Below are 20691 nucleotides of genomic sequence, written 5' to 3'. Positions count from 1 at the left end.
GCTGGCACCTCTACCCACGGGGCACCTGCGGCTGGTATGTATATACACAGGGGCACCTGCGGCTGGCACCTCTACCCACGGGGGCACCTGCGGCTGGCACCTCTACCCACGGGGGCACCTGCGGCTGGCACCTCTACCCACGGGGGCACCTGCGGCTGGCACCTCTACCCACGGTGGGAACCTGCGGCTGGTATGTATATACACAGAGGCACCTGCGGCTGGCACCTCTACCCACGGGGGCACCTGCGGCTGGCACCTCTACCCACGGTGGGAACCCGCGGCTGGTATGTATATACACAGGGCACCTGCGGCTGGCACCTCTACCCACGAGGGCACCTGCGGCTGGTATGTATATACACAGGGGTACCTGCGGCTGGCACCTCTACCCACGGGGGCACCTGCGGCTGGCACCTCTACCCACGGGGGCACCTGCGGCTGGCACCTCTACCCACGGGGGCACCTGCGGCTGGCACCTCTACCCACGGGGGCACCTGCGGCTGGCACCTCTACCCACGGGGGCACCTGCGGCTGGCACCTCTACCCACGGGGGCACCTGCGGCTGGCACCTCTACCCACGGGGGCACCTGCGGCTGGCACCTCTACCCACGGGGGCACCTGCGGCTGGCACCTCTACCCACGGGGGCACCTGCGGCTGGCACCTCTACACAAGGGGGCACCTGCGGCTGGTATGTATATAGACAGGGGCACCTGCGGCTGCCATGTATATACACAGGGGCACCTGCGGCTGCCATGTATATACACAGGGGCACCTGCGGCTGCCATGTATATACACAGGGGCACCTGCGGCTGCCATGTATATACACAGGGACACCTGCGGCTGCCATGTATACACACAGGGGCACCTGCGGCTGCCATGTATACACACAAGGGGCACCTGCGGCTGCCATGTATACACACAAGGGGCACCTGCGGCTGCCATGTATATAAACAGGGGCACCTGCGGCTGCCATGTATATACACAGGGGCACCTGCGGCTGCCATGTATATACACAGGGGCACCTGCGGCTGCCATGTATACACACAGGGGCACCTGCGGCTGCCATGTATACACAAAGGGGCACCTGCGGCTGCCATGTATACACACAGGGGCACCTGCGGCTGCCATGTATATACAAGGGGGCACCTGCGGCTGCCATGTATATACACAGGGGCACCTGCGGCTGCCATGTATACACACAGGGGCACCTGCAGCTGCCATGTATATACAAGGGGACACCTGCGGCTGGTATGTATACACACAAGGGGCACCTGCGGCTGCCATGTACAGTGCCCATCTGTGACATACATGCATATATGGCCATTGAAGTCTCGGCATCATACAGTACATGTTTTCTTGTCTGGTGTGGGTAATGCAGAAAGGGTCGTGTAACTACAATCGCATGGAAACCGCATCCTAACTGGCATCAGGTGACAGCCGTCTCCAGGATTGTAGGGCACCGTTCACACAGGGAGCAGATGACACTAAGTTTGTGGAGTTACACAATGAGGAGTGCCGCCAGCCCCGCCCCGGTACTGACCGTAGATCATGGCCAGACCGGTCTCGTGGAGGAAACGGAACCTGCGATGCTTGAAGAGCCAGATGGTGAGGATGGTGAGGGTGAGCAGCAGGATGAAGATCAGCAGGTTGGTGCTGTCCAGGCGGTGTATGGCCTCCACCTGCTTCTCTGTCACGATCTCCTCCAGGGCGCTGTCCTCTGCCCAGCACAGGCTTATCGCGATAATCACCAGGAAGGGCACTGCCAGCCCGGGACCCGTGCCCGGGGAGCCCGGCATTACCCGACCGCACGGCGCCATGACAGGGGCCGGTCTGCCAGGGAAGGTCCTCCCAGGGAATGAGACAGGGAGCAGCGACGACTCCGCCCCCTAGTGGAGAGGAGGCTCAAAGCCCCGCCCCGGGGAGAAGAGGGAGGAGCTAGCCTGTAGCGTCACTGAGATATGTGCTCCGGCCAACTGACGCCCAGTAACAGCCCGGCAGCTGCAGCTACACGGCAGTCACGTGATGAAGGGGATCTCCGTCTCCTGCAGCAATTATATGGCTACAACCAGGCTACTTGTTCTATACAGCTCTCATCTCCAACCAGTGGGCCCCGGGCTGTCCACCCAACCTGGGCCCCCCACCCCAGTCAATCCGCCCACATTATGATCCACTACTATTATTTTCCCCCCTTATAGATGGTCCCCCTCTTTCCCCCCCTTATAGATGGTCCCCCTCTTTCCCCCTCTATAGATGGCCCCCCTCTTTCCCCCTCTATAGATGGTCCCCCTCTTTTCCCCCCTTATAGATGGTCCCCCTCTTTTCCCCCCTTATAGATGGTCCCCCTCTTTCCCCCCTTATAGATGGTCCCCCTCTTTTCCCCCCTTATAGATGGTCCCCCTCTTTCCCCCTCTATAGATGGTCCCCCTCTTTCCCCCTCTATAGATGGTCCCCCTCTTTCCCCCTCTATAGATGGTCCCCCTCTTTCCCCCTCTATAGATGGTCCCCCTCTTTCCCCCTCTATAGATGGTCCCCCTCTTTCCCCCCTTATAGATGGTCCCCCTCTTTTCCCCCCCTATAGATGGTCCCCCTCTTTTCCCCCCTTATAGATGGTCCCCCTCTTTTCCCCCCTTATAGATGGTCCCCCTCTTTTCCCCCCTTATAGATGGTCCCCCTCTTTCCCCTCCCTTATAGATGGTCCCCCTCTTTCCCCCCTTATAGATGGTCCCCCTCTTTTCCCCCCTTATAGATGGTCCCCCTCTTTTCCCCCCTTATAGATGGTCCCCCTCTTTTCCTCCCTTATAGATGGTCCCCCTCTTTTCCCCCCTTATAGATGGTCCCCCTCTTTTCCCCCCTTATAGATGGTCCCCCTCTTTCCCCCTCTATAGATGGTCCCCCTCTTTTCCCCTCTATAGATGGTCCCCCTCTTTTCCCCCCTTATAGATGGTCCCCCTCTTTTCCCCCCTTATATATGGTCCCCCTCTTTCCCCCCTTATAGATGGTCCCCCTCTTTCCCCCTCTATAGATGGTCCCCCTCTTTTCCCCTCTATAGATGGTCCCCCTCTTTTCCCCCCTTATAGATGGTCCCCCTCTTTTCCCCCCTTATAGATGGTCCCCCTCTTTCCCCCCTTATAGATGGTCCCCCTCTTTTCCCCCCTTATAGATGGTCCCCCTCTTTCCCCCTCTATAGATGGTCCCCCTCTTTCCCCCTCTATAGATGGTCCCCCTCTTTCCCCCTCTATAGATGGTCCCCCTCTTTTCCCCTCTATAGATGGTCCCCCTCTTTCCCCCTCTATAGATGGTCCCCCTCTTTCCCCCTCTATAGATGGTCCCCCTCTTTCCCCCTCTATAGATGGTCCCCCTCTTTCCCCACTTATAGATGGTCCCCCTCTTTTCCCCCCTTATAGATGGTCCCCCTCTTTTCCCCCCTTATAGATGGTCCCCCTCTTTTCCCCCCTTATAGATGGTCCCCCTCTTTTCCCCCCTTATAGATGGTCCCCCTCTTTCCCCTCCCTTATAGATGGTCCCCCTCTTTCCCCCCTTATAGATGGTCCCCCTCTTTTCCCCCCTTATTGATGGTCCCCCTCTTTTCCCCCCTTATAGATGGTCCCCCTCTTTTCCCCCCTTATAGATGGTCCCCCTCTTTTCCCCCCTTATAGATGGTCCCCCTCTTTCCCCCTCTATAGATGGTCCCCCTCTTTTCCCCTCTATAGATGGTCCCCCTCTTTTCCCCCCTTATAGATGGTCCCCCTCTTTCCCCCCTTATAGATGGTCCCCCTCTTTCCCCCCTTATAGATGGTCCCCCTCTTTTCCCCCCTTATAGATGGTCCCCCTCTTTCCCCCTCTATAGATGGTCCCCCTCTTTCCCCCTCTATAGATGGTCCCCCTCTTTCCCCCTCTATAGATGGTCCCCCTCTTTTCCCCTCTATAGATGGTCCCCCTCTTTCCCCCTCTATAGATGGTCCCCCTCTTTCCCCACTTATAGATGGTCCCCCTCTTTTCCCCCCTTATAGATGGTCCCCCTCTTTTCCCCCCTTATAGATGGTCCCCCTCTTTTCCCCCCTTATAGATGGTCCCCCTCTTTTCCCCCCTTATAGATGGTCCCCCTCTTTCCCCTCCCTTATAGATGGTCCCCCTCTTTCCCCCCTTATAGATGGTCCCCCTCTTTTTCCCCCCTTATAGATGGTCCCCCTCTTTTCCCCCCTTATAGATGGTCCCCCTCTTTTCCCCCCTTATAGATGGTCCCCCTCTTTTCCCCCCTTATAGATGGTCCCCCTCTTTTCCCCCCTTATAGATGGTCCCCCTCTTTTCCCCCCCTTATAGATGGTCCCCCTCTTTCCCCCTCTATAGATGGTCCCCCTCTTTTCCCCCCTTATAGATGGTCCCCTTCTTTTTCCCCCTTATAGAGGGTCCCCCTCTTTCCCCCTCTATAGATGGTCCCCCTCTTTCCCCCTCTATAGATGGTCCCCCTCTTTCCCCCTCTATAGATGGTCCCCCTCTTTCCCCCTCTATAGATGGCCCCCCTCTTTCCCCCTCTATAGATGGTCCCCCTCTTTCCCTCTTTATAGATGGCCCCCCCTCTTTCCCTCTTTATAGATGGTCCCCCTCTTTCCCTCTTTATAGATGGCCCCCTCTTTCCCCCTCTTTAGATGGTCCCCCTCTTTTCCCCCCTTATAGATGGTCCCCCTCTTTCCCCCCTTATAGATGGTCCCCCTCTTTTCCCCTCTATAGATGGTCCCCCTCTTTTCCCCTCTATAGATGGTCCCCCTCTTTCCCCCTCTATAGATGGTCCCCCTCTTTTCCCCTCTATAGATGGTCCCCCTCTTTTCCCCTCTATAGATGGTCCCCCTCTTTTCCCCCCTTATAGATGGTCCCCCTCTTTCCCCCTCTATAGATGGTCCCCCCTCTTTTCCCCCCTTATACATGGTCCCCCTCTTTCCCCCTCTATAGATGGTCCCCCTCTTTCCCCCCCTTATAGATGGCCCCCCCTCTTTCCCCCCTTATAGATGGCCCCCCTCTTTCCCCCCTTATAGATGGTCCCCCTCTTTTCCCCCTTATAGATGGTCCCCCTCTTTCCCCCTCTATAGATGGTCCCCCTCTTTCCCCCCCTTATAGATGGTCCCCCTCTTTTCCCCCCTTATAGATGGTCCCCCTCTTTCCCCCTCTATAGATGGTCCCCCTCTTTTCCCCTCTATAGATGGTCCCCCTCTTTCCCCCCTTATAGATGGTCCCCCTCTTTTCCGCCCTTATAAATGGTCCCCCTCTTTCCCCCCCTTATAGATGGTCCCCCTCTCTTCCCCTCTATAGATGGTCCCCCTCTCTCCCCCTCTATAGATGGTCCCCCTCTTTCCCCCTCTATAGATGGTCCCCCTCTTTCCCCCTGTATAGATGGCCCCCCTCTTTTCCCCTCTATAGATGGTCCCCCCTCTTTTCCCCTCTATAGATGGTCCCCCTCTTTTCCCCCCTTATAGATGGTCCCCCTCTTTCCCCCTCTATAGATGGTCCCTCTTTCCCCCTCTATAGATGGTCCCCCTCTTCCCCCCTTATAGATGGTCCCCCTCTTTTCCCCCCTTATAGATGGTCCCCCTCTTTCCCCCTCTATAGATGGTCCCCCTTTCCCCCTCTATAGATGGTCCCCCTCTTTTCCCCCCTTATAGATGGTCCCCCTCTTTTCCCCACTTATAGATGGTCCCCCTCTTTTCCCCTCTATAGATGGTCCCCCTCTTTTCCCCCCTTATAGATGGTCCCCCTCTTTAGATGGTCCCCCTCTTTCCCTCTCTATAGATGGTCCCCCTCTTTTCCCCTCTATAGATGGTCCCCCTCTTTCCCCCCCCTTATAGATGGTCCCCCTCTTTCCCCCTCTATAGATGGTCCCCCTCTTTCCCCACTTATAGATGGTCCCCCTTTTTTCCCCCCTTATAGATGGTCCCCCTCTTTTCCCCCCTTATAGATGGTCCCCCTCTTTTCCCCCCTTATAGATGGTCCCCCTCTTTTCCCCCCTTATAGATGGTCCCCCTCTTTTCCCCCCTTATAGATGGTCCCCCTCTTTTCCCCTCTATAGATGGTCCCCCTCTTTTCCCCCCTTATAGATGGTCCCCTTCTTTTTCCCCCTTATAGAGGGTCCCCCTCTTTCCCCCTCTATAGATGGTCCCCCTCTTTCCCCCTCTATAGATGGTCCCCCTCTTTCCCCCTCTATAGATGGCCCCCCTCTTTTCCCCTCTATAGATGGTCCCCCTTTCCCTCTTTATAGATGGCCCCCCTCTTTCCCCCTCTATAGATGGTCCCCCTCTTTCCCTCTTTATAGATGGCCCCCCCTCTTTCCCTCTTTATAGATGGTCCCCCTCTTTCCCTCTTTATAGATGGCCCCCTCTTTCCCCCTCTATAGATGGTCCCCCTCTTTTCCCCCCTTATAGATGGTCCCCCTCTTTCCCCCCTTATAGATGGTCCCCCTCTTTTCCCCTCTATAGATGGTCCCCCTCTTTTCCCCTCTATAGATGGTCCCCCTCTTTTCCCCTCTATAGATGGTCCCCCTCTTTTCCCCTCTATAGATGGTCCCCCTCTTTCCCCCTCTATAGATGGTCCCCCTCTTTTCCCCTCTATAGATGGTCCCCCTCTTTTCCCCCCTTATAGATGGTCCCCCTCTTTCCCCCTCTATAGATGGTCCCCCCTCTTTTCCCCCCTTATAGATGGTCCCCCTCTTTTCCCCTCTATAGATGGTCCCCCTCTTTCCCCCCCTTATAGATGGCCCCCCTCTTTCCCCCCCTTATAGATGGTCCCCCTCTTTTCCCCCTTATAGATGGTCCCCCTCTTTCCCCCTCTATAGATGGTCCCCCTCTTTCCCCCCCTTATAGATGGTCCCCCTCTTTTCCCCCCTCTATAGATGGTCCCCCTCTTTCCCCCTCTATAGATGGTCCCCCTCTTTCCCCCTCTATAGATGGTCCCCCTCTTTTCCCCTCTATAGATGGTCCCCCTCTTTCCCCCCTTATAGATGGTCCCCCTCTTTTCCCCCCTTATAAATGGTCCCCCTCTTTCCCCCCCTTATAGATGGTCCCCCTCTCTTCCCCTCTATAGATGGTCCCCCTCTCTCCCCCCTCTATAGATGGTCCCCCTCTTTCCCCCTCTATAGATGGTCCCCCTCTTTCCCCCTCTATAGATGGCCCCCCTCTTTTCCCCTCTATAGATGGTCCCCTTCTTTTCCCCTCTATAGATGGTCCCCCTCTTTTCCCCCCTTATAGATGGTCCCCCTCTTTCCCCCTCTATAGATGGTCCCTCTTTCCCCCTCTATAGATGGTCCCCCTCTTCCCCCCTTATAGATGGTCCCCCTCTTTTCCCCCCTTATAGATGGTCCCCCTCTTTCCCCCTCTATAGATGGTCCCCCTTTCCCCCTCTATAGATGGTCCCCCTCTTTTCCCCCCTTATAGATGGTCCCCCTCTTTTCCCCACTTATAGATGGTCCCCCTCTATAGATGGTCCCCTTCTTTCCCCCTCTATAGATGGTCCCCCTCTTTTCCCCCCTTATAGATGGTCCCCCTCTTTTCCCCCCTTATAGATGGTCCCCCTCTTTTCCCCTCTTATAGATGGTCCCCCTCTTTTCCCCTCTATAGATGGTCCCCCTCTTTCCCCCTCTATAGATGGTCCCCCTCTTTCCCCCTCTATAGATGGTCCCCCTCTTTATAGATGCCCCCCCCCTTGCACAGCAGTCAGTAAATAATAAAAAAACACAACTCACCTGCCATCCGTTCCCCTGTCGATCCTCTCGGCTCCTGGTCTGTCCCCGGCTGCCTCCGGCTGATGCGCGGCTGCCGGGGATGTCTCGTCCTCTCCCCGGCAGCGCGCACATCACACAGCTCCTAGTGCCGCCTGGGCCCTGACTTCCGGTATTGGGAGCGCACGTTAGAGACGCTCAGTACCGGAAGTCAGGGCCCAGGCGGCACTAGGAGCTGTGTGATGTGCGCGCTGCCGGGGAGAGGAGGAGACACCCCCGGCAGCCGCACATCAGCCGGGGACTCTTGTGACCGCAAGCGAAATAATGCTTGCGGTCACAAGAGTGCAGTGGGGGGCCGGGCCGCAGCAGCGTGGGCAAATTATAATGTGGGCGGCGCGGCATGGGCCCCCCCGGAGCCCTGGGCGGCCGCCCAAACCGCCCACATTATAATCCGCCACTGTCTCCAATCTGAGGCAGATTTATCTGACAGATTTTGGAAGCCAAAGCCAGGAATGGATTTGAAAAGAGGAGAAATCTCAGTCTTTCCTTTATGACCTGATCCCTGTTTAAAGTGTCACTGTCGTGAATTTTTTTTTTGCAGAAATCAATAGTCCAGGCGATTTTAAGAAACTTTGTAATTGGGTTTATTATCAGAAAAATGCATTTTTATCATGAAAAAGCAGTTTGAAGCTCTCCCCCCTGTCTTCATTGTTCTCCTATGGAGAGAGCTAAACAAAAGACCAAAACAGGACAACAAAGAGTTAATCTACAAATATCTCACCCTTTATCTTCTTGGACAGTCACCAGTGACCTGTCTGAGCTCGGATTACAGCTGTCACCCAACTCTGTGCCTGTAATCCTCTGTTATCTGCTTTCTGCTGCCGGCTAACTCCCTCCTTCCTCCTCCCCCCTCCCCTCTCCCTAGAGCAGACTGGGTACGACTCCTGCAACAAGTCACAATTTTCTGATTTTTCGGAGTGGATGAAAAAGAGGAAGGAGGGGGGGACCTGGGAAAAGGCTTTTTACATGCAGATAATGGCAGATTTGGCTAATAAACCCAATTACAAAGTTTCTTAAAATCGCCTGGACTATTGATTTCTGCAAAAAAAAAAAATACGACAGTGACTCTTTAAAGTCTGTTCCTGGTTTTGCCTTCAAAGATCTGTCAGATAAATCTGCCTGTGTAAACGCACCATTAGGGCCCTTTTCCACGGAACGACTATAGTTCATAAACTCGCTCCAACAACCACACGTTACCGATAATTGCTTCGTGGAATTGGTGTAAATGACAAAGGCGAAATCGTTATATTGTCGTTCAAAATGTCGAAAAATCGTTGGTCTTCAATAATCGGTTTGTAAAATTAAAAATCTTTCAGTTGTTTGTAAAAAGGTTTAAAAAAAGTAGGTGTGTCATATGGTCATGACCACCCCAGCAAGTCTATGAATGATAAACGTTCCCTGGAATAGGGCTTTTAGGGTCCTATTACACTGGACGATTATCGTGCGGAAAATCGTTATATCTTTCGAATTTAAAGGATAATCGTTCTGTGTAATTGCAGGCAACGATCGAAAAATCGTTCGGATGTCGTTGCACGTTAATTTAGATCTGAACCTAAAATTATCTTTAATCGTTCGCTGTAATTCCACATTCATTCGCCTAATGGTGTGTTTACACAGAAAGATTATCTGACAGATTATCTGACAAAGATTTGAAGCCAAAGCCAGGAGTGGATTTGAAAAGAGGAGAAATCTCAGGCTTTCCTTCATGACCTGATCTCTGTTTATAGTCTGTTCCTAGTTTTGGCTTCAAATCTTTGTCAGATAATCTGTCAGATAATCTTTCTGTGTAAACGCACCATAAGTTCCGCATTTGTTCACTAATCGTTTAGTGTAATGGTGCGTTTACACAGACAGATTTATCTGACAGATTTTTTTAAGCCAAAGCCAGAAATAGATTTGAAAAGAGAAGAGATTCCAGTCTTTCCTTTATTACCCGTTCCCTGATTATAGTCTGTTCCTGGCTTTGGCTTCAAAGATCTGTGAGATAAATCTCTCTGTGTAAACACACCATTAGGGTCCATTTACACAAATATTATCTGATAATTTATCTGCCAAAGATTTGAAGCCAAAGCCAGGAACAGACTATAAACATAGATCATGTCTCTTTTCAAATCCATTCCTGGTTCTGGCTTCAAATCTTTGGCAGATAATCTATCAGATAATCTTTCTGTGTAAATGGACCCTGATATGGTGAACGATTTCAGGTTAACGATAAACAATCTCATTTGTGATGGTTTATTGTTATGCTGCGTTTACACGTAACGATTATTGGCCCGATCGTACGAGTAGCGATGTCGGATTTACGATTTTTTTTTTTATAACGATCAGCGTTTAGACGGTACGATATATCGTACGAAAATTCGCACTGCGATCGTTTTGCGAACGTTTAAGCCTATCTCACACATTAGTTAAATCGGCGAACGACTGTTCACACGGAACGATTTGCGAATTTTTTGCGTACGATGAACGACGATTTGCTGACCTGATGAAAGATCACGATGTACGATTTATCGTGCGTCGTTCGATCGTTCGCTGCGTTTACACGTACGATTATCGTTCCAATTCGACCGTTATCACGCAAATTCGCACGATAATCGTTACGTGTAAACGCAGCATTAGTCATTAACAATCGCTCCGTGTAAAAGGACCCTTACAGGATCTGCGGCAAATTTGACGACTGGGGTGGGCACTGATCCAGAGAAGGCAGAAAAGGGGGGAGGGGCTGAGGGTTATTTAATACCTGTGGTCTTCTACCTAATATAGGTGAGAATTTGCTACCAGCTGGGGACTTCCTGAGCACCTACTTTTTTAAATCCTTGAGAAAGTCCTTAGTGCGGCCCTGATAAGCAGCACTGCATATACTGTATGCATCACCACATGCATGGCTGGGTGGGGATGGGTGCAGTACTGTACCTTGCCTCCATGTGCTGCTGATTTTATATAGAGGTTATATGTGACTATCTCCATCAGTCCAATATGCCCAGATGATGTAGGATAAAAAGAGTCAAAAATACAGGACATTACCTCGTGTGATATTGTAGATGCCAGCGTCTCCTGTCGGTATGTCGGGATCCAACCTTAATGGACTGGGGGCGGGGCTACTGCCCCCGAGCACCGATCCTGCCCACCCCTGGCCGACACCCTCTATTGATGATCATTAGAAGGGGCAGGCCAGCATTCCGCCCCCGCCGGCCTACCCCTTCTAATGATCATCAATGAGAGAGGGGGCAGATCACCACTTGGGAGGCGGGGCCGAATCCGTGCTCAGGGTGGTAGCCCCACCCCCAGTGCTCCTAAGGGCTTATCAGCCAGAGGATTTCACAGCTAACAGCGCAGAGGATCAAGGTACAACACATGCCTTCCTCCTCAGCCCTGCGTCCACTAGGAAGCTGTCAGCAGGTTAAATTCAGGGAATTCAACTCGGCACCACTCACTTCCTGGTTCGGCGGAGGGGGAGCAAGGATGGGAGGCAGCGGTGCTGTGCTGAATCAGCTCAGCATTGCTTTGTCTCCCACTGAGCCAAGTTCTTGCAATGTGTGTAAGTTTAGTGGGAGACAGTGGAAGGGAGTGAAACTATACTTACTGCAACTAAGGATCCTGGCCACCTGAGTGCATCACAGCTCGGCCACTGATCTCAGAGCAGAGAGTAGTGATCAGGAACCTAGCCAACAAGCTGACAACACTACAGGGAGAGAAAGGGGCCAAAGTTTAAAAGAATGTGCAACATTGCTTTCTTTTCCATTCTCTATCACAGTCATGTCAAACTCTGGCCCGTGGTGCCATTATTTTTGGCCCGCCAGGCAATTCAGACTTTGAATTACATCTGGCCCACCATGGTTGATATATATGAGACTATTGGGGAGGGCTGGCTACTATATAAGAGACTACAGGGGAAGACTGGCTAATATAAGAGACTATGGGGAGGCCTGGCTACTATATAACAGACTATAGGGGAGGGCTGGCTACTACATGAGACTAATGGGGAGGGCTGGCTACTATATAAGAGACTACAGGGGAGGACTGGCTACTATATAAGAGACTATGGGGAGGCCTGGCTACTATATGGGACACTTGGGGAGGCCTGGCTACTATGTAAGAGACTATGGGGGAGGCCTGGCTACTATATAAGAGACTATTGGAGAGGGCTGGCTACTATATAAGAGACTATGGGAGAGGGCTGGCTACTATATGGGACTACTGGGGAGGACTGGCTACTATATAAGAGACTATGGGAGAGGGCTGGATACTATATAAGAGATAGGGGAGGGCTGGCTACTATATAAGAGACTATAGGGGAGGGCTGACTACTATATAAGACACTATGGGGAGGACTGGCTACTATATGAGACTATGGGGCAGGGCTGGCTACTATATAGGACACTTGGGGGGCTGGCTATTATTTGGGCACTACTGGGAGGGCTGGCTAATATGTGGGAAAATTTTGGTTGGGTTGGCTACATGGGGCAATATTCAGGGAGTTGGCTATTACATGGGTTGGGGTTTAATCATATCATAGCAATTTATCATGTAATTTATCATAGTGCACAGTGCTGGGAGATGCACATCACTAGCAGTGCCAGGAACACCGCATCCTGCTCTGACAGTGCCAGGACCGCTGCATTCACGCTTCAATAATTATCTTGGTTGGCCCACGACTTTGTCCCATTTTTTAATTTTGGCCCACTGTGTATTTAAGTTTGACACCCCTGTTCTATCACTTTCCAAAAGTTTAGGCAATGGGAATACCCCACCCCACCAAGGGAGTCTGGCAGCTGCGGTAAGGGGTAACCTACTATCTCTAGGTATATTTAGGATACATGACGATCAGGAGATCTATTACATATGTACAGTGGTCCCTCAACATACAATATTATTTGGTTCCCGGACGACCATTGTATGTTAAAACCATGTTGAGTCCATAATAGAGATGAGCGAACCTGGAGCATGCTCGAGTCGATCCGAGCCCGAACTTTCGGCATTTGATTAGCGGTGGCTGCTGAAGTTGGATAAAGCCCTAAGGCTATGAGGAAATCATGGATATAGTCATTGGCTGTATCCACGTTTTCCAGACAACCTTAGAGCTTTATCCAAGTTCAGCAGCCCCAGCTAATCAAATACCGAACGTTTGGATTCGGATCGACTTGAACCCGAACTCAGTTCGCCCATCTCTAGTCCATAACCCTATGGAAAACTGGTAATTGGTTTTGAAGCCACAAAATATCACCCCAATAGACAGATAAAGCAAGTCCTTACATACAACAGTCAGAAAGGTCTACTGGAAGCTGTAAATTACTTCACATGTCCTGCAGAACCTGACTGTAGCATTGTATGTTGTATGTTGAGTCTGGTCTCAAGTTACGATGGTCCAAATAGGACCATTGCATGTTGAAAATATTGTATCCTGAGGCCTAAGTTGAGGAACCACTGTATAGGCAACCACCTTGTCTGAAGGTATCTATACTTTTAATTCAAACCCTCAAATTTGTATGGGGGTGTCCTATTTCCTGTCTTTATTTCAGATTTTCTGGCAGCAGCCTATTCCCCATGAGAACACATGGATGCTAGCATGTGTGGGTTGGATGGGAAAGACATGATGGGAGTTGTTGTTTGTCAGGGCTGGAGAGCCACAAGTTGGGGAAAGCTGGTTTAAAGTATTAAAAAAAAAACTTTAAAGAGCTTGTAGAGGATCAGAAAAACATGCTGCTCTCTCTACCCATAACTACATCAATCTCATCCATAGGTGGTTCCATTGAAGTGAGTGGAGATGAGCTGCAATGCCAGCCACAGCCTGTGGACAATTGTGGCGCTGTTTTAGGGGGAAGGCAGCCATTTTTTCCTGTGCTCGGTTATTTATCTGCTCTTTGGGGATTATAAGTAACCCTGACATAGGCGAGTCATTTTCCCCCCAATTATCAGTCAGGTGAAGAATCTGCCAGCCACAACATGGCGCCCGCACGTAGGTGGTTGGCCGGCAGAGCGTCACACACGTCACAGTACGCCGTCTCAGCAGTGTGACGTCACTGACAGCGACCGCCGGCTATTTGCGGTAGTATCTGGAAGTGGAGGCGCTCCGGGAACATGGCGTCTTCAATCTGGAAAGGGCTGGTCGGGGTCGGGCTCTTTGCGCTGGCACATGCGGCTTTTTCAGCGGCTCAGCGTAAGTCGTGGGCCCGGAGGATGAGGGTTGTCACGGGTGGGGCGGAGGGGATAAGCAGCTGCGGTAGGACAGGCCCAGGAGGCCGGGGGGAGGGGAGAGGCCAGCTGGAGTCAATGGGGGAAGTGCACGGAGAATAGACGGGAGGAGGAGGATTGTGTTCTATGGAGGGGCAGCTGGTCACCTGCTATATAGGATACAGAGTGTCAGGTGACCTCTGGGCGTCAGGTCATGGCTGCCACCCCCTGCCCTGTGTGTGATGGTATGGGATGTGTCCCCCCCCCCTGCCCTGTGTGTGATATTATGGGATGTGTCCCCCCCCCCCCCTGCCCTGTGTGTGACATCATGGGATGCGTCCCCCCCCTGCCCTGTGTGTGACATCATGGGATGCGTCCCCCCCCTGCCCTGTGTGTGACATCATGGGATGCGTCCCCCGCCCTGTGTGTGACATCATGGGATGTGTCCCCCCCTGCCCTGTGTGTGATATTATGGGATGTGCCCCCCCTGCCCTGTGTGTGACATCATGGGATGTGCCCCCCCTGCCCTGTGTGTGACATCATGGGATGTGTCCCCCCCTGCCCTGTGTGTGACATCATGGGATGCGTCCCCCCCCTGCCCTGTGTGTGACATCATGGGATGCGTCCCCCCCCCTGCCCTGTGTGTGACATCATGGGATGCGTCCCCCCCCTGCCCTGTGTGTGACATCATGGGATGCGTCCCCCCCCTGCCCTGTGTGTGACATCATGGGATGCGTCCCCCCCCTGCCCTGTGTGTGACATCATGGGATGCGTCCCCCCCCTGCCCTGTGTGTGACATCATGGGATGCGTCCCCCCCCCCCCCCCTGCCCTGTGTGTGACATCATGGGATGCGTCCCCCCCCCCCCCCCTGCCCTGTGTGTGACATCATGGGATGCGTCCCCCCCCCTGCCCTGTGTGTGACATCATGGGATGCGTTCCCCCCTGCCCTGTGTGTGACATCATGGGGTGTTCGTGCAGAACTGTAGATAAAGCTTGTGCCGATTTCTAATATCACTCTTCTAAAGACATCTGCTTGCTGTCAGTGAATGGGAACCTTGCTGATGTAAGTGCAGAGCTGGGTGAAGGGTTATGACCACAGGGACCCCCAGAATAGAGGTCAGATGTGTCCTAAATGAATGCAGTATGACCATGTCACCAGTGCTGGGTGTTGTACGGAAGCCCCATAGCAAAGCAATGGACCCAACACGTGCATTACTGCTCCATTCATTGGGGGAGACACATGGCCTCCATTCTCAGGGTAGTCTGCACTCATACACCCATATAACCAGCTGGGCTCCCGTGTCAGTTCACTATAATCAGGACAGGGGTGTAAACACTGGATGTTTCCATTCACTGACATCAAGCAGTGATCCACTTGAGTGAATAGATAACCCTATAATTGGGAGCAGTGGTTATGTGGCATCAGGGCGGCCCTCTTACCTATTGCAGACTGCCACAGAGGTGCCTCGCTATAGGAGGAGCCGTCTCATCTGGACTTTGGGCGTGGGTTGGGCGTCAGTCGCAGGTCACGTGACTTGAATCACACAATGCACAGCACTGTAGTGTACGTTGCATTGCATATTTTTTATCTTGCTTAAAGGAGATTTCCGCACATTAATAGCCTGTTCTCATTCGTATGGGCAAAAAGCTCCAGTACTGTGCAGCGTCCAAGTATCTGGAGCAATAAATAGTTTCCTATTCCTTTTGATTCCACTGTTAGTGTTGGCCCAAAAACTGCATGTGTGATGCCAGCCTAATCCATACTTCCATAGAGAATTGGAGAAATGTCCTAAGATTCACCCTGTGCCCTGTTCACACGTGTAACGGGGAGCTACTGTAATCTCTAGGGCTAATCCCGTAGGCATATACAATACTCAGCTTATTTTAAAAATTCAGAATGTGCTACTTATGTGTCTGTAGATGGAATACGCCAGTAAGGATCTGCATAATGGATGTATATAGATAGGACTAGTGTCAGCTGATCACTGGGCCTATACGTTTCATAATCGACCTGTGTAATGGGGTCCCCAAATTTGCACTGGAACAGCTTATGCATGGGTCCCATACGAGGTTGTGAAATACTATGCATGTAACAATAGAAACGGGGCATTGCACTTGTGAGACGTCAATAGGCAGAATGCACACAGCACTGAATCATCCCCAATGTAAAGACGCAGCTCTCCTTAGTATGCAGAAAATAATCGGGTCATAGTGTATTCACCCATCAGTCACAGCAACATTTCTGGCCCTATTTGGGATGTTTCTTAGATAATCCCAGTTTCGGCTATTGGTGAAGAATAGGTATGGTTTCATGTAACCATGCAGGTGTATAGTTATGTATACCACAGAGGATATGTTTGCCTGCGTGGATGGCAGGGCTGACATGATGGGAGTTGTGGCTTTCCAGCTGGGACAAAACTAAAGATTGGGAAGAGCTAGTTTAAAGTAATAAAAAAAAACAACTTTAAAAGACTTGTAGAGAATTAGAAAAACATGGCTGCTCTCTACCCCAAACTGAATTAATCCCGTCCATAGGTTGTGGCTTTTAGATTGATGCAGCTCAGCTTCATTGAAGTGGGTGGAGAGGAGCTGTAATGCCAGCCACAAGCTGTGGACAAGTGTGGCGCTGTTTGCAGTGTGCTATGTTGTCTAATCCTAGACAGAGTTGTGCTCATTTATTTTGAGCTCTTTGGGAATGATAGACATTCCTCTATACGTAATCCCGACACATGTCACTCAATAAAATTCCTTTCCTCCCAACCAGTAGTCGGATAAAGAACCTGCCAGCCACAATATGCCACCTGCATGTTAGTGGTAAGCCAGCAGTGTGTCAGACGTCGCTGTACGCCATCTCAGCAGTGTGATATCACTGATAACAGCTGCCGGCTATTTGCGGTACTATCTGGAAGTGGTGGAGGTTTTCCAGGAACTTGGCGTCTTCAATTCATTCTACAAATCTTGTTACCTTCTGGTTATGGGATACAAAGTAACATTGCATAAAGTTATATCACATTCATATTATACTAGTGCAAACCTATATCTAATGTAAGTGTTACATGGGTGTATTATACAGCCAGACACTTACCCGTTAACCACGTTGAAAAGAATCCATGCCGGTACAACTGCGGACTCATTGTATACACAGCTAGTGCTAGAGATGACACATGTACTGTAAGTGGCCCTAGTGCACATGACCCCTCGGTGTCATTATGCGCAGGTGTAACTAAACACAACCTGGCGTCTTCTCAAATATATGCAAATTATCCAAAAATAAATAAAATAACTTCTGCAACCAGTGTATAGAGTTTTACTGCAGCAGCGATGCATATACTCGACTTTAGCTCTATTCAAGGGGAGAGGGCAGAGGACCCCCAATGTTATATAAAGTGGTCCTAAAGGTTGGATCCCCACAAGCTGCACCTTGTCCTATGCAATCCATTCTCACATGGTCTATGGGGCCAATGGAGCTAGCCTAGCACTGTATGTGCTGTGGAATCTGTTGGCGGTATACAAATAAATATTATCATCTTTGTGCAGCCCATAGAATTGAATAGAGCAGTAGTGCACATGTTTTTCCTCCTCCCAAGTGTTTCAGTTTCCCAGAGAAGTCAGGGGTGAAACTCCGAACACATTGAAAGCAGAACAACATTTGCAGGAATAAATGAATGAGTATCTGATTCATTTAGCCAGTGTTTTTGCAGATTTGCTAAACTCCAGGTTTTCGGTGTAGCTTATGTGTAGGTATCTGTGATGCATGTGTGCAGTTCTCTTTCAGTGGTCACCAGTGGGCAGATCACAGACTGCTCTTCATACACCTGTAATGTTCTTGGGTGGGTACATTGCACAAAAAAGAAATTATGGTACAAAGTGTTCCAGCGCTGCCACTGAATATCATCCAAGGACTCCGATATTGTGGGAAAAAAGGATTAATACTTTATTACAAAGCATATAATTAGCACAAGGTTGGGGAAACTCTCCCTTCCTCAGAACAGATGTGCATCTCTCCCGAAACATGTCAACCGCGTGCTAATTATATACAATTGAGAACATGACAGTTTAATATTTTATGTTTCTATTTTCAGATCGTTCCTACATGAGATTAACTGAAAAAGAAGATGAAACGTTACCAATAGATGTAAGTAGCACCACAAGCACCCAGGTCCAGTTGCCATGTCTTAGGCCACTTACTGTATCTGGAAAAAGACCACTCTCTTCCTGACTGCACACTATATACACAGAATTTTTACCCTCCTATCAGTACACTACTTGATTAGAGTCCCCATTGTGGTGCTGTGACCTGCCATCTCTCTGGACAGGTCTTTAGACTGGGTCATTGTGTGTGCAGGATAGCCTTTGACTCTGCCCCGGGCACCAAGAGGAAGAGGTGCTTGGTCTGGTTATGGTGTCATGGATAAATGGTGTGGTTGTCTCCACAGAATAATTCCTGTTCATTCATCCCGCCATGAAGCTGATGTAGTCCTAATAATGTGTAATTTTATTCCTTTGCAGATAGTCCTACAGACTTTACTGGCGTTTGTAGTCGCGTGCTACGGCATAGTACATATTGCTGGAGAATTTAAAGACATGGATGCCACTTCAGAACTGAGGAATAAGTATGCACGTTTACTTCAGTCAGGTTTGGGTGGAACAGAAGCTCTAAGGGGTCCATGTTGGGCCTGATCGGGAATAGGGAAAGATCTATCAATGCTGGCGGGGGAAGAAGTTGGGGTCTACCCTGATGTGTTAGGTAGCATAAGAGTGTCTCCTCTAAGACTGCCATTATCCATCACTATTCCGTTCTACATTATTTTTCTTGGAGGACACTTGGAGGAGGCTGAGTGACATTGCACAGTAACATGCTACTCCATAGGCCGCCATGATAGGACCTTCCTCTAGCCAAATCAGGAGAGGGGGATCGAGGGGGTGGAGATTCTCTATTTTATAAAAATGTCATATAAGTAACTAATCCCTATAATCTCCCTTGGTTTTAGCAAGTAGAGAGATGCCTTTGTATCTTCACAGGGAATAATAAAGCTCTTCTAGTTTCCTTTAAGGGTTTGCCACCTGTGCTTATGTTTACCAGTAGGTTTCAATAGAGTGATTAGAACTAAGGGCCTGTTTACACTGCAGAAAACAGGCAGAAATTCCAAGCAGAATCCCCGCCGTGGACTCCACTTGGAATTCTGCCTGCCACACTGTCTCAATGTTATGTATAAGGCGTCTCCGCTCAAAGAAATGACATGTCTGCAGCGGGGATTGCGCCCAGTTTCTTCAGTGTGAACGGGCCCTAAGAGTGCTATCTGCCATCTTTTGCTGTAGTAACAATACTAACATGGGGTTACTAGGAATGTGCTTGGTTGCTATTAGAATAGGTTGCGGCCTTTGATGGCAGTATATATGCTGGGGTAGTGCTGTATAGAAGTTATTTATTTTTTTAATAATTTTTTTCCCCCTTCGCTAAGGACATTTGATACTTTAAGGAACCACCCGTCATTCTATATTTTCAATCACCGGGGACGAGTAATGTTCCAATCCCCAGAAACAGAAGAATCCCATCAAAATCAACCAGGCTTCATATCCAACGCATCACTGAAGTTACGAAAACTAGAAGCAATGCAACGCTGAAAACAAACAGATTTTTACAGATGACTATAGAACAGAACATTGTGGTAACATCAGAATCCGGGGGGGGGGGGTGGAAACTTTTTTGTTCGCTTTTTTTTTTCTTTTTCTGGAGCAGTATTTATATTGATCTTCCAGACTTTATAACATGGGAAATAAAGGACTTTGTACACTTCTAAAGGAGGACTGTGTGGTGGACGAGCAATGCACTGTAACTTATTGCTGCAATTATACTGTAAAATTGTCTTATCTCAGAAACAATACCCAACGCTGCAGCTCAATTAAATTGGCTTGAATAAGAGGAAAACTGTGAGTTGTGTTCAGAATATGTACATGGTTTATCTAGGAAGCTGTAGTGCAAATGTCCCTGCATCCAGAGAGCCTCAGTACTTGTTGCTTCTGCTGTGTGATAGTCATTCACCCGCATGTAATCATTAACCGCCTGCTCCCGTCAGCGAGCGGGGGGGGGGTCATTCACTGACGCCAACAGCAGAGGCCTGCAGGCTGTGGAACTACAACTCTCAGCATGTGGATGTCAGGGCATACTGGGAGTTATAGTTTCACACTAGCCGGAGATCCATAGTTGTAGGTGACTTAGGTTTATTTAGGATTTTTCCTCATATCATTGCGCGGAATGAGATCTTTCCGGTTAAGTTGTTTAATGGTTTTCCTTCTAATGATTTGTGATTACATTATTGCATTACGCCTGGATATACTCCAGTATGCCGGCGTTATTTGTGCTTTTCCTTAAAACATGAACTCTGAACCAGACGGATCTAAATAAAGGAACAGTCACTGACCCAGATCTTGTTGTCTAAAGCGTTTTTTATGTATATGGAAAACTGAGAGGGCACAAAAAGTAAAGTATGGTGGCGATGTAACTCACTAGATGAATGAGATGTGGTGGTGGGGAGATGCCAATAGGTATTCTTGGGCACCAAAGAGAGGTTGGACTTAAGTTTCTCCTCTGATGTTGTGGGGTTGTCTGTATTGAAGAGACCATGTAATATTGCTCTTGGTGTTGAGGCTGTGGTTGCTGTTTGAAAGAGGCGGTGCTTAGGGTGCATTTAAAGATATTTATCTGACAGATTTTTGAAGCCAAAGCTAGAAACAGACTATAAACAGAGAACAGGTCAT

At 50.1% G+C, this 20691-nt stretch overlaps 2 protein-coding genes across 2 annotated transcripts in view; one reads left to right on the top strand and one right to left on the bottom strand.

Moving 5' to 3' along the window:
* LOC138777119 (sodium/hydrogen exchanger 6-like) overlaps nucleotides 1-1934 on the bottom strand; it is a gene marked incomplete at its 3' end in the record, with an annotated part of 29364 nt that extends 27430 nt beyond the window's left edge. Inside the window, exon 1 of the mRNA XM_069956229.1 lies at nucleotides 1539-1934. Coding sequence (XP_069812330.1) covers nucleotides 1539-1815 — 277 coding nt within the window. The remainder of the gene's footprint in view (nucleotides 1-1538) is intronic.
* An 11837-nt stretch (nucleotides 1935-13771) lies between these two features.
* LOC138777117 (ER membrane protein complex subunit 5-B) lies at nucleotides 13772-20359 on the top strand. The gene is made up of 4 exons (XM_069956228.1): nucleotides 13772-13917; nucleotides 18015-18067; nucleotides 18442-18545; nucleotides 19395-20359. Exons 1-4 carry the CDS (start codon nucleotides 13839-13841, stop codon nucleotides 19555-19557), a joined length of 399 nt encoding a protein of 132 aa, XP_069812329.1. The 5' UTR covers nucleotides 13772-13838; the 3' UTR covers nucleotides 19558-20359.
* Nucleotides 20360-20691: the final 332 nt, after the last annotated feature.

The sequence above is a fragment of the Dendropsophus ebraccatus genome, unplaced genomic scaffold, assembly GCF_027789765.1.
Source record: "Dendropsophus ebraccatus isolate aDenEbr1 unplaced genomic scaffold, aDenEbr1.pat pat_scaffold_500_ctg1, whole genome shotgun sequence".
Lineage (NCBI taxonomy): Eukaryota > Metazoa > Chordata > Amphibia > Anura > Hylidae > Dendropsophus > Dendropsophus ebraccatus.
The sequence above is the reverse complement of the archived record's forward strand: the minus strand, read 5'-3'. Positions and strand labels throughout refer to the sequence as shown.

Excerpts from the sequence above, each read along its gene's own strand:
- LOC138777117 (XM_069956228.1), top strand. The coding sequence starts at position 13,839 with ATGGCGTCTTCAATCTGGAAAGGGCTGGTCGGGGTCGGGCTCTTTGCG. Across the intron at positions 13,918-18,014 it reads GGCTTTTTCAGCGGCTCAGC|ATCGTTCCTACATGAGATTA; the intron begins GTAAGTCGTGGG and ends TTCTATTTTCAG. Across the intron at positions 18,068-18,441 it reads ATGAAACGTTACCAATAGAT|ATAGTCCTACAGACTTTACT; the intron begins GTAAGTAGCACC and ends ATTCCTTTGCAG.